Genomic DNA, 13,671 nt, shown 5'->3' on the forward strand with positions numbered 1-13,671 from the left:
CCTCGACCCCCCCAGAGACCAGCTCAACCACCAGAGACCCCCCAGAGACCCCCTTAACCACAGAGACTGCCTTGACCCCCAGAGACCCTCCTAACCACAGAGACTGCCTTGACCCCCAGAGACCCTCCTAACCACAGAGACTGCCTTGACCCCCAGAGACCCTCCTAACCACAGAGACTGCCTTGACCCCCAGAGACCCTCCTAACCACAGAGACTGCCTTGACCCCCAGAGACCCTCCTAACCACAGAGACTGCCTTGACCCCCAGACACCGCCGAGATCCCCAGAGACCCTGGAGACTGCCTCGACCCTGGTGACCGCCTTGACCCCCCCAGAGACCTGGTCCAGAAAAAACGCAAAACCTTTATTGGACAAGTAAAAACTGACAGATGACAACTGGACTGGTCATGAAGTTGAGCTTAGATGTAAAGCGTCACAGGCGTTCACCTGTGACTCACCTGGAGACTCAGACCTAGTTTTAGTAGAAATTAGTTTTTCTGTTTGAATTTGAGTTTTTTTGTGTGTGTGTGTGTGTGTGTGTGTATTTGTGTGGCTGCGTGTGTCTTACTTGTTGACTTGTTTACGTAGGCGTCGACCTGAAGAGTACGACCTCCACGGCAGGAAGCGGCCGCGAGCTGACGGTCCGCCGGACTTCAGCCAGCGAGCAGGTCGTTAATCTGAGAAGCTGCAGCTTCGGTTTCAATGTTTCAGTGAAACGTCCCAGAAATGCTTTAAACACATTTCAAAACTTTATTAAAAATCTAATTTAGTTCTGTTTGTTTTATATATGTGTGTGTGTGTATATATATATATATACATACACACTTTTTTTTTTTATGAAATGTGTTTTTTTTTTGTTGATTGTTTTCAAAGTGTTTTGTTTTTGTTTTTTGTTATTTTAAATGAATTTTTGTGTTGACTGGATTCTGGACATTTTCCTTGAATCGCTGCCGACAAACAAACTGAAAAGATTTCACAGATCTGTTTCACTTTCAGGATTCATCCAAGACCTTCGTAACCAGCCGGTGGACAGGTGAGATACACCTCATCACTCACCTGGAGGGGGCGGAGCTACAGCAGCATTCATCACCAACACATGACAAACGTGTTAAAATTAAAACGGTTTAATTTACTGAAAATATGAAGGACGGATGAGCAAGAACAGGAAATGTCTGACTAAGGAACCTTTATTTTGAAATTCTGTTAAATTGTATATTTTAAGTTTAGAGAAAGCAATATCAGGAGTTCACCAGATTAAAACCACAGAAAATAATTTTATTGACAACATGCTGTTAACATGTGATTTATCGACAACAGAAATTAGTTTGATTTTAACTGTTTGTTTTCAGACGTTTCTCCAGCGTCAGACGAGATGTTTTCCTCAACGGGGTGAGTCCCAAATGTCTTGGCTTGTTAGCTTAGCTTCATTTATCACCCTGAGGTGTTGGCCTCAGCATCAGGTGTGTTCACCTGTGTTTACCTGTGCGTTTCAGTCCTATAATGACTACATGAGGGATTATCACCACAGCGTGGGTCCTCCGGCTCCCTGGCAAACTCTGGTACGACTCTGTTGTTGATCCTCTGTCCTGATGGAATCAGGTTATTGATGAGAGACACTAATGATGTGATGTGATTGTCATCAGGCAGCGTACCCCGGTGTGGAGCAACCGCCACCCCATCATCCCCCCTACTACCACCACAGCCACCCCCCTCCACCTCCTCACCAGGCCTACCACCACCACCACCACCCCCCCCTGCCACCACATGAGGCTCCGCCCCCTCGCTTCAGAGACAAGCAGAGAGTGCCGCAACACCGTGCCTTCACCTCCAGCCCAGTCAGTTTGTCATTCTGTAGATCAAAAGTCTGATCAAACTTATTGATAAGGGATGGGTCTGATGTCTTCTCGTGTTTTTTTCCCCCATCATGCAGCATGACTACGACATGCGTGTGGATGACTTCCTGAGGCGGACACAGGCAGTGGTGAGCAGCCGGCGTGAGCGCGAGCGTCAGCGGGAGCGTGAGCGCGGTGGACCACGTCGTGAGAGAGAGCGAGAGCGAGCAAGGGACAGAGACAGGGAGAGGGAGAGAGACAAAGAGAGGGGGCGGTACCGCAGGTGATCTGATGATGTCACTTCCTGTCAGCCTGCAGGGGGGTTTACTTTGACAGTCAGCTGTGGTTTTGGCTGGTTTCCTGTTTTTGTTGAAAATTATGAAAACAAAAATGAGTTACTTGATGACATCATCAGTTTTTATGTGAATAAAATAAAAAAAAAACCCGAAAACCTAAGAATAAAAATCTGGTGAGTTTGGTCAAAACTCTTACTTTGAAGATCCTGTGACATCATCACCAGACATGCCTGTCACACGGCTGCATCACATGTTTCTGCTCCACATGTTAATTAAACCAAATGAAACGAGATCTGTGTTTGATGTTTCAGTGTTTAGTCCAGAGGTTTCGACATGAGGGTCGCTGCCTTCTGAGGGGTCGTCACAACAACTTTTTAAACATCTCTCCAATCATTGTTTGTTTTATTGTGAAAGGATGGACAGTATTTCCTGTAAAATCCTTCAAATTAAACTTGTTTCAAATCACTTTGAACCATTTTTATTTTTATTTTTTATGTTAAATAAAAACTTGTTCAGGATGTTTATTTATTTTTGTTTTCAGGTTTATTAACATGAAAAAATAAACAATCACTTCATATGTAGTAGTTTATTTAGTTCAGCTTGGGGTCGCTTCCAGCTGGAGAGAAATTCTGCTTCTGTTTTGTTTTAAAAGTAAAAGTTTCCTGTTTCCTTCTCTGATTGGTTGTGACTGTGATGACCAAACCTCCCGTGTTCACTCTCAGTGCTAATGTAACATTTGACGGTAAAAACTTTGTTTGCCGTTTGACAACGGAGGAGGTGGAGCCTGTGCTTGTTTTTGTACAAAATAAAAGCCTGAAATTTGACTGAGTTATTTTGTTCGGATTTGCTTTGTGTTCGAGTGACGGAGAAACAACCACCAACATTTTTAATGCTCCAATAAATAAGTCAAATTAAATCCTGTCAGCTGATAAACTGTGTGTTTCTGTCCTGGTCAGTGTTTATCAGTCACCTACTTCCTGTTTGGATCAAGCACAGTTCACCACCTTTCAATCACCGTCACGACTTCAACGTAACGTGACTTCAACACCACCGTCAACTGACTTCAACAAAAGTCACATGACTTCAACACTACATTCACATGATTTCAACACCACAGTCACATAACTTCAGGTTGTAGTTTGAGTCTAGGACGATGGCGGAGAGGTTATCGGGACTCAGACCAGCGGCACAACATGATACACGGCCTCGTACAAACCGTTGGTGCCGCCGTGACTTACAAACGCTCTGGTCTTTGGGTGACCTGACAGGAAGGAAACGCGGGGCTTTTATTGTGAAAGGATCTGCAATTTTACAACTCCAAAATATACTACAGTGAAAATCAACCGATCAATATCCACTGATACTTACCAGTCACATATATCAGCGGAGCAGGGTTTCAGTCAGTTGGCTTTTGTTTTGAAATGCTATAACGTCACTTTTAAAAAAAAAAAAAAAACTTAATTTAATACCTACTTTAATTACTTTTATTTTGAACTATTCCAAGTTATCCAATCAAGCATCTCGAAAAACTTGTGCAGCGGATACGAAGCATTCGACTCATGGAGAAGTGAATAAACTCCTAGCTGAGACCGTGGAACTCAGACTTGCTGAACAGAACCTGGAGAAGATGACATCATCACAGTCATGACGTGACATCACAACATGGATGTGTTTATGACAGTCAAAAAGGCATAAATCGCATTTAGGATAAGTGCATAAACCATAGGAACAACTGAGCAAGCAGTAATAAGAACAGAACTATAGGTCAGAGGTAAGAAGATGGAGGAATAAATAAATAATAATAATTGATTAATTAATTAATAATAATAATAAAATATAATAATAATAATAATAATAGACTTAAACAATTTTAAATAAAAAAAATACATATATTATAAAATTATAAGAAATATAAAAGGGACAAAATAGAGATCAGTCAGGTATTAAAGTGCAAAGATAATCATACAGATGTTGGGCTTTTATAGTATTACAGCATTTCACATATTTTTTATACTATAATATATCATTTAAATGGGCATCAAATATAGGTGTGGTTTTGAATAAGAGAGGTAACCGGTGCATTCTTGGAACATATGTTTCCTCTTTAGTGGTGATGGGAATAAATTGAAGTGAGGGCAGTTCTGAAAAATGTATTACTGCATTTCTTTTCTACAAAACTACCTCCATTTATGACTAAAGAAGGTTTTTGTGGAATAACCACAGAATAGGCTACAACAACATGCCTTTAATTAGGAGAATCAAATCATGAGGGATTTCCTTAATTACTGTATTATGTTGCCATGGTACATATCAGATCATATGTTAAGAAATTACAGCAACTATCCAATAAATGTATAATCGACCAAATACCCATCTCCATCCAAAGATTTTTTTTAAAAATGAATATACTTCTATTATTCCAAATTGGGACTGTGTGTGGGGTAAAGTTATTGGAGAACATGTTGATGTAAAACTGATAGTTTGACATGTAGTTTAGGAATATCAAAGTCATATCTTAATAAGAAATCTATACCACCAAAATTCCTTAAGATTTTTAGAAGGGAAATAAAACCAAAAACTCTCACCTTGTCTCAAGAAATTTTGTAACCATTTTAATTTAATGGTACCATTCATTGGATCAAAGTCAAAAGCATCTAGACCTCCTTTCTTGAACGTCTTTGAAAGTCTGAAAACCAGAGACCTGGACATCACCTTGAAAAGCAGGAAGTTGAACTTGGCCATGTTGCGGCTGTTGTTGTAGTCAATGGATGGCAACGCGTCGGAAACTAAAACGGTCACAGAGTAGTTCCTCCTCACCAGCTCCTCCATGATGCTCTGCATGTTCAACCAATGGCTGTACTCACCTGGAAACACCAGGACGTGGCTGCCATTGGCCGGAGTGAATGGATGGAGGAGGAACACGAGAGCGGAAGGAAGAAGAACAGGCGGGAAAACCTGCATTATGAGTCACAAAACAAAAAGAATCCTATGATGAACAAAAGTTTGTCTCTTATTTCTGTCACGAATCTGAGGACATATAAGGCAGGTTTACCTGCTCAAGGTCCACACTGGTCAGAGGTCAGGTACAGATAAGAGCTGCTCTCTGATTGGATAATCACTCACTGCATCAACATTGTACAACCCACAACTGATCACGTCTATCACGCTATAGATAGATAGATACACATCTTATTTTAGTATTATTTAATATTTGCTCTGTTGCTTTGAAAAACTTTCCTCCGGGAGTTGTGAAACTACTTTTCATTATGCTTTAATTTGAAACGTATTCCGCTTGCCGCCCAGGATCTTTTATTTTGACACTCACACTGGAAGTTCAGTCGATATGACTTCCGTTAGCTTGACGCCGGTCTAATGCGATAACGGGCACCGATTCCACTGGAAATACCGGCCCGATTCGGTAATTTTGCCGGCAAACCACTAAAAATGAGAAATAAGAGGATTTAACGGCGACTAACGGACCCGTCGGGCTTGAAAAAGGTAAAATGAACCGTTAAAGTGTCCCGGTTATTCCTGTTTAACGGCTTCACACACAGGGCAGCTTGCTAGGCAGCTAACAGCAGCTAGCTCGATCAGTTTCCTTTTATTTCGCTCAAATCCCTGTTTATCCTCAGCTCGAACCGCAACAGTCCCGCTCTCTGCAGCTACCTTTTTGTTACGCCACGCAGAATCCCGCTGTGACGACATAAAACCGTCAAAATCACTAGTCAATTAGTTGACGCTGAAATCTGCAGATTTACACAAATATTTTGGGATTTTTCCAGCAGTAGGTGAAATCTCGCGAGAGGAAGTGAGAGCTGCAACGTTTTTAAAGATTTTTAGTTTTTAATGCATTTTTTTGTTTTGTTTTTTTTGCTCATATTAGGCAACTTTCCTGACACTGAAACAACGAAAATAAATGATCAATTCGTAAGAGTTATCTTTATTTTTATTATTATTATTATTACCATCATCATTATTATTGTTATTATTATGATCATATTTTTTATTATTGTTGTTTTTATCTAATATCAGAACATGCTTGTAAACATGATTTAGACTAAATTTATTCTATAGATAATTAAGAGAAAAATATTTTTACTTCGTTAATATTTATAAATTATGTAAATTGTAAAATTTTCTTTCAGATTTGAGTAAAATTAAAAATGTTATTTTTTAATCAAAGGGAAACGCTCAAACTGATTAATTAATTAATTCAAACTCAGTAGTTTAAATCGGCATTGTCTCTCTCTCTCTCTCTCTCTGTGTGCTAGTCTCCACTATGCTATCTCGACCGCTGACAGTGAATGACAATGACGATCGGGGGCGGGGCCTGCTAACTGTGACCCCGACTCCTGTCCTCCCATTGGTTGATGAGGGTGATAACGGCGGAACACAAACAGGTGAGATCTGGGCGAGAGACCTGGTGTTTACATGTAGAAAGAGAGATAGTGAGGGCACTGACTGCTGTTTCTCCTCCTGCAGGAGTTTTCTCTCCTCTTTGGAGCTCCTCCTCCTCTTCACCTCCTCCTCCCTGTGCCTCCTCCTTCCTTTCAACTCCTCCTTCAACTCATCCTCCCTCCATTCTTTCCCCTCCATCATCTTTTACCCCTCCTCCTCTTTCTCCTCTCTGTCCTCCTCATCCCCTGTCCCTCCCTTCTTCTTCTCTTTCGTCTGCTCCTCCTCCTTCTCCTCTTTCCTCTGCTCCCTCCACTCATCTACCTCCTCCTCCCACATCTGTCTCTTCTGCTCCTTTTATGTCACATGCTCCTCCAGTTTCTCTTCCTACAGCCCCTTCTCTTGTTTATTTCTCTCCTTCCTCCACTCCTACTCCTCTTCCTCCTCCCTGCACCCTTCCTACTTCTTCTTCTGTTTCTCCTCTTCCTTCCTCCTCTCCTCCTGTCCCTCCATCCATCCATCCTTCACCTCCCCCCTTCTCGTCTCCTCCTGCTCCTGTTTTCGTCTTATCTCTTCCTTCTCTCCATGATTCTCCTCCTTTTTGTTCTGCTCCTCTTCCTCCTCTCCTTTATCATCACTCTTCTTCTCAGTCTCCTCCTCCAACTCCTCCTTCCTCTTCACCTCCTCTTCCTTCTGCCATTTGTTCTCCTCTTTCTTCCTCTGCTCACATCCCTCTGTCACTCATTTCTCCACCTCCCCCTGTGGCTCCCCCTCCTGCTCCTCCTTCTCCCCCCTGTTGCCCCTGCTCCTCCCTCCTGCCCCGCCTCCTCTCAGCTCACCGGCAGGAGGTGCGGCGCCTCCTGCGAGGAGCTCTGGCCTCCCTCGGCCGTCGTCTGGACTCTCTGGAGAGGAGGAGCAGGAAGAAGAGGAGGAAGCGGGGGAGTTGTCAGAGAGGAGGAGGAGCCTGTTCTCCTGGTGAGTTGTGTCTGTCTTCTCCTCCTCAGACAGGAAGAGTCTGTATGTCATTGTTGATCGATAAATCAGTTCATTGATGAATCATTCACTTGTCTGTTCAGGTCAAAGACAGCTTTAATATTATTGTGTATTTATTTTGTGATCAATCACTGATCAGTACAGATTTCTACTTATCATTCTCATTGATCACTTTACCATTATCTCTTTTGTCCCTGTCAGGATCCTGTAGAATGATGACTCAGTGTTTCCAGTGATCTGATTGGTTAGTAGTAGTTCAGTGTCAGTTACCATGGTGATGTACCTGGTAACAGGTGACCCACCGTCGTAGGACTGAAAACCTCAGATCTTGGTTGAGTCCAGGTTCTTCAAAGCTAGTTTAAAATGTATCTGGATCTCTTGTCATAGCAACAAGTCCTTAAACCCAAACCTGTAGAAGTCTACATGTGCAGGTTAACGAGAGGTCATTAAGACCTGATGATTCCTTTACTACTGTTTAATTAGCTCTATTTATAGATGATGAAATACAAAATAAAAATCTGTGAACGTGAAGATTCTGACTGAAGCAACAACGTGGGAATTTATCACAGAAGCAGGTGGTTTGAGTGAGCAGGGATTAGGGCTGGGCAATTAATCGAATTTCGAACCCATCCAACATTATGTGTTCCGCTCTTGGTACTGAAGGAATTAGGAAAATAGATTTCGTATTTGTTGTTGCAACATAAAAGTTCTGCACATTCACCAACTCCATTTCTGATGAAGACATTCGTCTATGATGCATTTTCACTGTTTCCTACGCAGAAGTTCTTCTGCATCTCTCTCTCTGACCCTGTGTGTGAGGGGCGGGGCAGCGCTCACACACACACACACACACACACACACACACACACACACACACAGACACACACAGACACACACACACACACACACACACACACACACACACACACACACACACACACACACCCCCTGCTCTTAGTGTCTATGGAGAGATCTAAAGGTTTTGAAGTGTGGTTCAGGTTTTTTCATGTGAGGACGGAAACACGAGCGATCTCTTGACACATCCGGTGAAAGTCCGTCACATACAGACGGAGAAATGAACAGTTTTCTACGACTAGCTCGAAGCTCATCCGTCGTTGCGTCAGGTGTGGTTTGTACGCTGCAGCCTGGAGCACACACACCGAGTTAATAAGTTCATGATGAAACTGACCATTATCCAGCTGATTGTTCTGGATTTGTTCTTAAATTCAGTCTGAAATGGACAGAGCATCATCTGAACTGTCGTTTAGAAATTCAGTTTTAGGTGGGTTGGGGGGGTATCCAATGCTCAGATATATTTAACTTATATCGTATATAACAGGAATAACTACATGGATACAACGCTTTTTGTTTCGAAATCAGTTATTTTGTTTTCTGTTTTTTTTGAAAGTCGATGAGAAATCGTGTTGAATAATCACAATCTCAATAATATAATAATCAATATGATTTTTGCCTTAATCGAGCAGCCTTAACAGGGATTATTATTATTGATATCATTATTATTATATATTATAAATATGAACCCATCTTATTTTGAAAATCCTGCTACAACTACACTTTTGATTTAATCTGTTTCTTCTTCAGCTTCGGCCGTCTTCACCACCTCCCCTTCGTCCTGTAGCTCCGGCTCGATCCCACCTGTCACCTTCTTTTCATCATCAGCATCATCAGACAGCGGGGGCACACCAGCTGCTCTTCTTCCCCCCTGTTTCAGCCAGTCAGACCAGAGGAGGGGGAGGAGCAGGGCTCATGATGAGGAGGAGGAGGTGAGGGGGGGAAAGAGGAGGAAGAAGAACAGAGGAGAACAGGTTCTTATTTTGCCAGAAAACAGAGAAGAAAATGAAGAAGAGGAGGATCCTGGGAGATTTATTGGGCGGATGGCTGTCTCTATCAGAGGAGGAGGAGCAGAGGAGGAGGCGCCGCTCACTCTGCAAAACTTCAACCACAGGAAACACAGGAGGAGAGAGGAGGGAGGAGCCAGCCAATCAGAGAAGGCCATCAGTGTCGTCAGGCAGAATGGTTACAGAGCGCCCCTGCTACTACACAGGTGAGAGAGGGCAAGTGACACTGACAGCGAACCAGAGAGAGAGAGAGGGCATGACACAGATTTATTGAAATTATAAATGATCGTTAAAAATTTGAATTATAACCTAAATATAATAAGAATAATTAAAATAACTCAGTTTCACTTATATATCAAATAAAAATACATTCCAATCGATGTAAAACACAATAATATTTATATTGATATAAAATGTGTTGACAGTAAATGACACTTTAAATAAATATAAGAATATAAAAGGTCAATTTATATTATACTAAGAATTTAAATCATCTTTTTATCCTCCCAGCATCTCCAGCTCCTCTTCCCATGATGCCTTGCACCTCCTCCAGTCAGCCCAGAGTGTTCGAACCTGCAGCCAATCATTGGACTCTGTGTCTTGTCAAGAATCCCTCAGTGTCACATCCGGCCAATGGTGTTTCTCTGATTTCACCCCTCCCCTCTCCCTTTCCTCAAATCACAGGGCTTTCCGCCTGTGGCCACGGTCCTCCTCCTCTTCATTTAGCCCTGCCCACATGCTACGGCTGTCAGTGGTTGCTATGGAGACAGTATCGGAGTTAGTGAGGGGCGGGGTATGTGGGAGACCCTTGCGGCCCCTGAAGGACTGGACAGCCGCGCCCAGTCTAAGCAATGACCACTGGTTGGTCACATTTAAATAAACCCTTGTTAATATTCATTAGCAACAATTATACATTAAAGCTCATTGGTATCAATTTTTTTTGATTCAGTGTTTTAAGTAGTTTGAATTTTTGATTGTTATTTTGATTTGTCATGAAATAATATGTGAATATTTATATTTAATTATTTAACATGACACTAAGTAGATTCATCAATATATTATAAATATGGTTTAATTAAAGTTTCGCAGTTCATTATTATTAGGGTACACTGATCATAATGTTCATGTTTGTCTTTACAGTTACGTGCGAACTCCAACACAGAGGTAAAAAACATGATGTCATTAACTCTAACATTACATTTTATTATAATATAATTATTACATTTTACTATTATATAATTATTACATGTTAATGTTAATAACTGTGTTGTAGCTTGACTTTTTCAGTCCGGCGACAGCAGAAGCAACGGGCCAATCACAGCGCTTGGAGTGTCCACCTACCCCGGCGACGGGCCCTGCCCCTTCCCCCATGTCCAGCTAATGGACTATCTGATCCCTTCCCTGCCAGCCAATCAGCAGCCAGCTCTGAGTTTCTCAGCACAAAAGGAGAGGTGGAGTTTTTAAAGTATTTCTTACATATTTGTTTCTCTTTTTTCTTTTTTTTTTAACTTTTTCCAGTTTTCATTGTCGACACCTGACGGAGCTTCACTTCTTCTTTTCTCTCCTTCATTTTCATGTGTTCTGCTCAGCGTGGAAAACGAGTGTCACAGATTCGCATCCGCCGAGCGCCGCCACGGGAAACGCCGCTCACACCAATGGGACTGCCAAAAGTCAAAAGGTCAAGAGTGGAGGGAGGGAAGCAGACAAAACCCAACAGAATAAAAACATCAGTGAAAATATTCAAATAAAATAAAAATGTTGTGTTTACGTTGTCAGATTAAAGAAGAAAGAATTCAGTCTGGAGGAGATTTACACCAACAAGAACTACAAATCCCCCACCACCAACAGGTAAAAACTACAAAACCCCACATGAAGACCATAGAAATAAACTGTCAAATCTGCTGCACAAACTACACCTCCCAGCATGCCTTGCTGTCATCCTGCAGGAGTCTGGAGACGATTTTTGAAGAGCCGCGAGAGAAGGATGGAACGCTGCTTTTGATTGGTCAGCAAAGGAGGCGCAGGCTCCTCCTCTTCCCTGATTTCACTCAGCCCAGGAAGAGGAAGAGGCCGCAGGGTATGCTGGGATACATGATTCACAGTGGGGGGGTGTTGGATATTTAAAGATCAGAATGTTTCTTTAATTGCCTTATTTTTGTTGTGTTAGGGGGGGGGCTTCCTGTTGCCATGGTGCCCAGGAAGCGGGCAGCGGCTCGGCGACATTGCCACGTCAATGGCTCCGGTGACGATGACGCAGACCTGGACGTGATGCTGGTGGAGCGACTGAGCGCGCTTGAAGACTTCCTTACACGGCAGGGCCTAGACGTGTGAGCCATGACCATCACTCTCTGTCAGCTGACTAAAGGCCAAATAAACATGAGCTGCTAGCACACCTGCTAACCGCCTGGTTACCGCAGTGATGTCATCAGTCAGGCGGTCATGTGTAGCAGGTTTTTCCTTTTTCTTTTTTTTTTTGCTGTGAACTTGATGTTTGTTTTTTCAGTTTTTCAGGTTTTTTTTTACAGTGTAGACTGTTTGAAATGTGAATGTTGGAATATTTAATATTTTAATTTTTTTTTTACTGGTTGGATGATGTCAGGTAACACACACACACACACACGCACACACTTCAGTGATGCTGTAGTACTCTGCAGTACTCACAAAGTACAGTGTAGTACTGCGTCACTGGTGAATATTTTTAAAGTGTAATATATATTTCTGCTGAAATGTTTCTATTTTTTGAACAAATAAAGCTTGTTTCCAATCACTGATGTTTGTATCCTGATTATTGTTATTGTTGTTGTTTTGTACACCCTATAAAAATAATGTCTCGTTTAGCATCAAATTTCCATTCAAACACCCAGGACTTAAATTAAGTTAAATTTCTTAAAAACATTTAAATATTTAGATGTTTTTGTTCAGTGGTAATTGTTGATTTTCAGAACAATAAGCAGCATTGATGTTGATCTATTTATTTGTGCATCATTTATTTATTTTTACTTTGGTTGGACCTAGCAGAGCCCCTTCCTCACCGGCTCTCATGTCAGCCAATCACAGTGGAGGGAGATGTACCTGACAGACTAAACTCAGGGCAGAGAAACAACTAAACAGGTTTATCCTGACGTACAACTTTTTTTTTTTTTTTTAATACAAGTTTATTGAGACATACAGAACAATACAAAAGAATAGTGCATAATCACCAGGGGGTTATAAACATATAAAGGAAATATTACAGAGGAATTACAAAAATATATCAAAGAGAGCACACATGGAAATAGTTTTAATAGCTTTCTCGTTAGTGGAGTAATTAATGGTTTTTATATATTGTTTGACCTCATTGTAAAAAATAGAAAAGAGTGGTTTTTGGGCAGTGTATGTGCATTTATGGATATGCCATTTTGCCAAATATATGATCAGATTAATTACATAAAAATATCCTTTTTTTGTTGGTGGATAGTCAATGAAGCCAAACAATACATGTTCAAAGCAAAAGGAAAATGTGGTAAAATGCAAGTAGAAATTAAATCACAAATATCCATCCATAATTTGGTGGAAAAGGGGAAAGACCAGAATAAATGAAAAATATCTTCAGGGTGTCCTTCACAAAATGAGCAATTAACATCAATCTCTCTTTTGAATCGTTGTAGAAAATTTTTTGTTGGGTAAAATCTATGAATCAATTTAAAGGATACTTCTTTTGCTTTATTGTTTATCAAAAATTTGGCTGAGAAATTCCACATTTTTTTCCAATTAAGGTTATTAATAAAGGAGTTCCAATAAGATACCACATAAGGAATTGATACGACATCTTTTTGAAATAAAGAACGTATACGATGATTATTATTTCGTATTGATGAAAAACAAATTTGACCAATTTCAAGTTTGGATGGATCAGTCTGTATTAAAGTTGGATTGTGTCCTGCTGTATTTTTTAATAACATAATTACCCCATCAGGGATTGCATTTATAACAGTATTAAATTCATTAATAGGGATTAAGATGCTATATTTCGAGATAAATTCTTCATATGACATTAGTGATCCATCTTGATTAAACAACTGACGAACTAACAGTATGTCGTGAGAAAACCAAACGGGGTAAAATAAAGATTTTTTTCTGTATACGATGTGTTTATTGTTCCATATGTAATATCTGTGTGGGGAAAAGTTATGTTTGTAAATCAAAGACCAGGAAAGAAGCATCTGTTTATGAAAGTAAGATAATTTTGAGGGGATTTTTTCAACATCATAATTACATAGCAAAAAGAAATTTAAGCCTCCTAATTTAGAAAAAATAA

At 40.9% G+C, this 13,671-nt stretch overlaps 2 protein-coding genes and 1 long non-coding RNA gene across 4 annotated transcripts in view; 2 read left to right on the forward strand and 1 right to left on the reverse strand.

Moving 5' to 3' along the window:
- The window catches only part of ythdc1 (YTH N6-methyladenosine RNA binding protein C1), an 11,786-nt gene extending 8,831 nt beyond the window's left edge, over nt 1-2,955 (forward strand). For both annotated transcript variants that reach the window (XM_023426888.2, XM_023426889.2), the window contains exons 11-16: nt 588-667; nt 996-1,032; nt 1,349-1,388; nt 1,493-1,558; nt 1,643-1,834; nt 1,930-2,955. In XM_023426888.2, coding sequence (XP_023282656.1) covers nt 588-667; nt 996-1,032; nt 1,349-1,388; nt 1,493-1,558; nt 1,643-1,834; nt 1,930-2,118 — 604 coding nt within the window. In that variant the 3' untranslated portion in view covers nt 2,119-2,955. The remainder of the gene's footprint in view (nt 1-587; nt 668-995; nt 1,033-1,348; nt 1,389-1,492; nt 1,559-1,642; nt 1,835-1,929) is intronic.
- LOC147817922 (uncharacterized) lies at nt 2,648-5,370 on the reverse strand. The gene is made up of 2 exons (XR_015438498.1): nt 5,180-5,370; nt 2,648-5,082 (listed from the first exon to the last, which is right to left on the reverse strand). It is a non-coding gene; the product is annotated as an uncharacterized LOC147817922 (long non-coding RNA).
- A 103-nt stretch (nt 5,371-5,473) lies between these two features.
- LOC111670240 (uncharacterized) lies at nt 5,474-12,145 on the forward strand. Its single transcript, XM_087179465.1, has 11 exons — nt 5,474-5,625; nt 6,399-6,527; nt 6,610-7,497; nt 9,118-9,580; nt 9,885-10,235; nt 10,515-10,538; nt 10,648-10,825; nt 10,964-11,052; nt 11,151-11,222; nt 11,321-11,451; nt 11,542-12,145. Exons 2-11 carry the CDS (start codon nt 6,407-6,409, stop codon nt 11,703-11,705), a joined length of 2,481 nt encoding a protein of 826 aa, XP_087035591.1. The 5' UTR covers nt 5,474-5,625; nt 6,399-6,406; the 3' UTR covers nt 11,706-12,145.
- Nucleotides 12,146-13,671: the final 1,526 nt, after the last annotated feature.

Source organism: Seriola lalandi, unplaced genomic scaffold (genome assembly GCF_002814215.2).
Source record: "Seriola lalandi dorsalis isolate HSWRI2012SDOR001 ecotype SW California unplaced genomic scaffold, Sedor1 jcf7180002054845, whole genome shotgun sequence".
Lineage (NCBI taxonomy): Eukaryota > Metazoa > Chordata > Actinopteri > Carangiformes > Carangidae > Seriola > Seriola lalandi.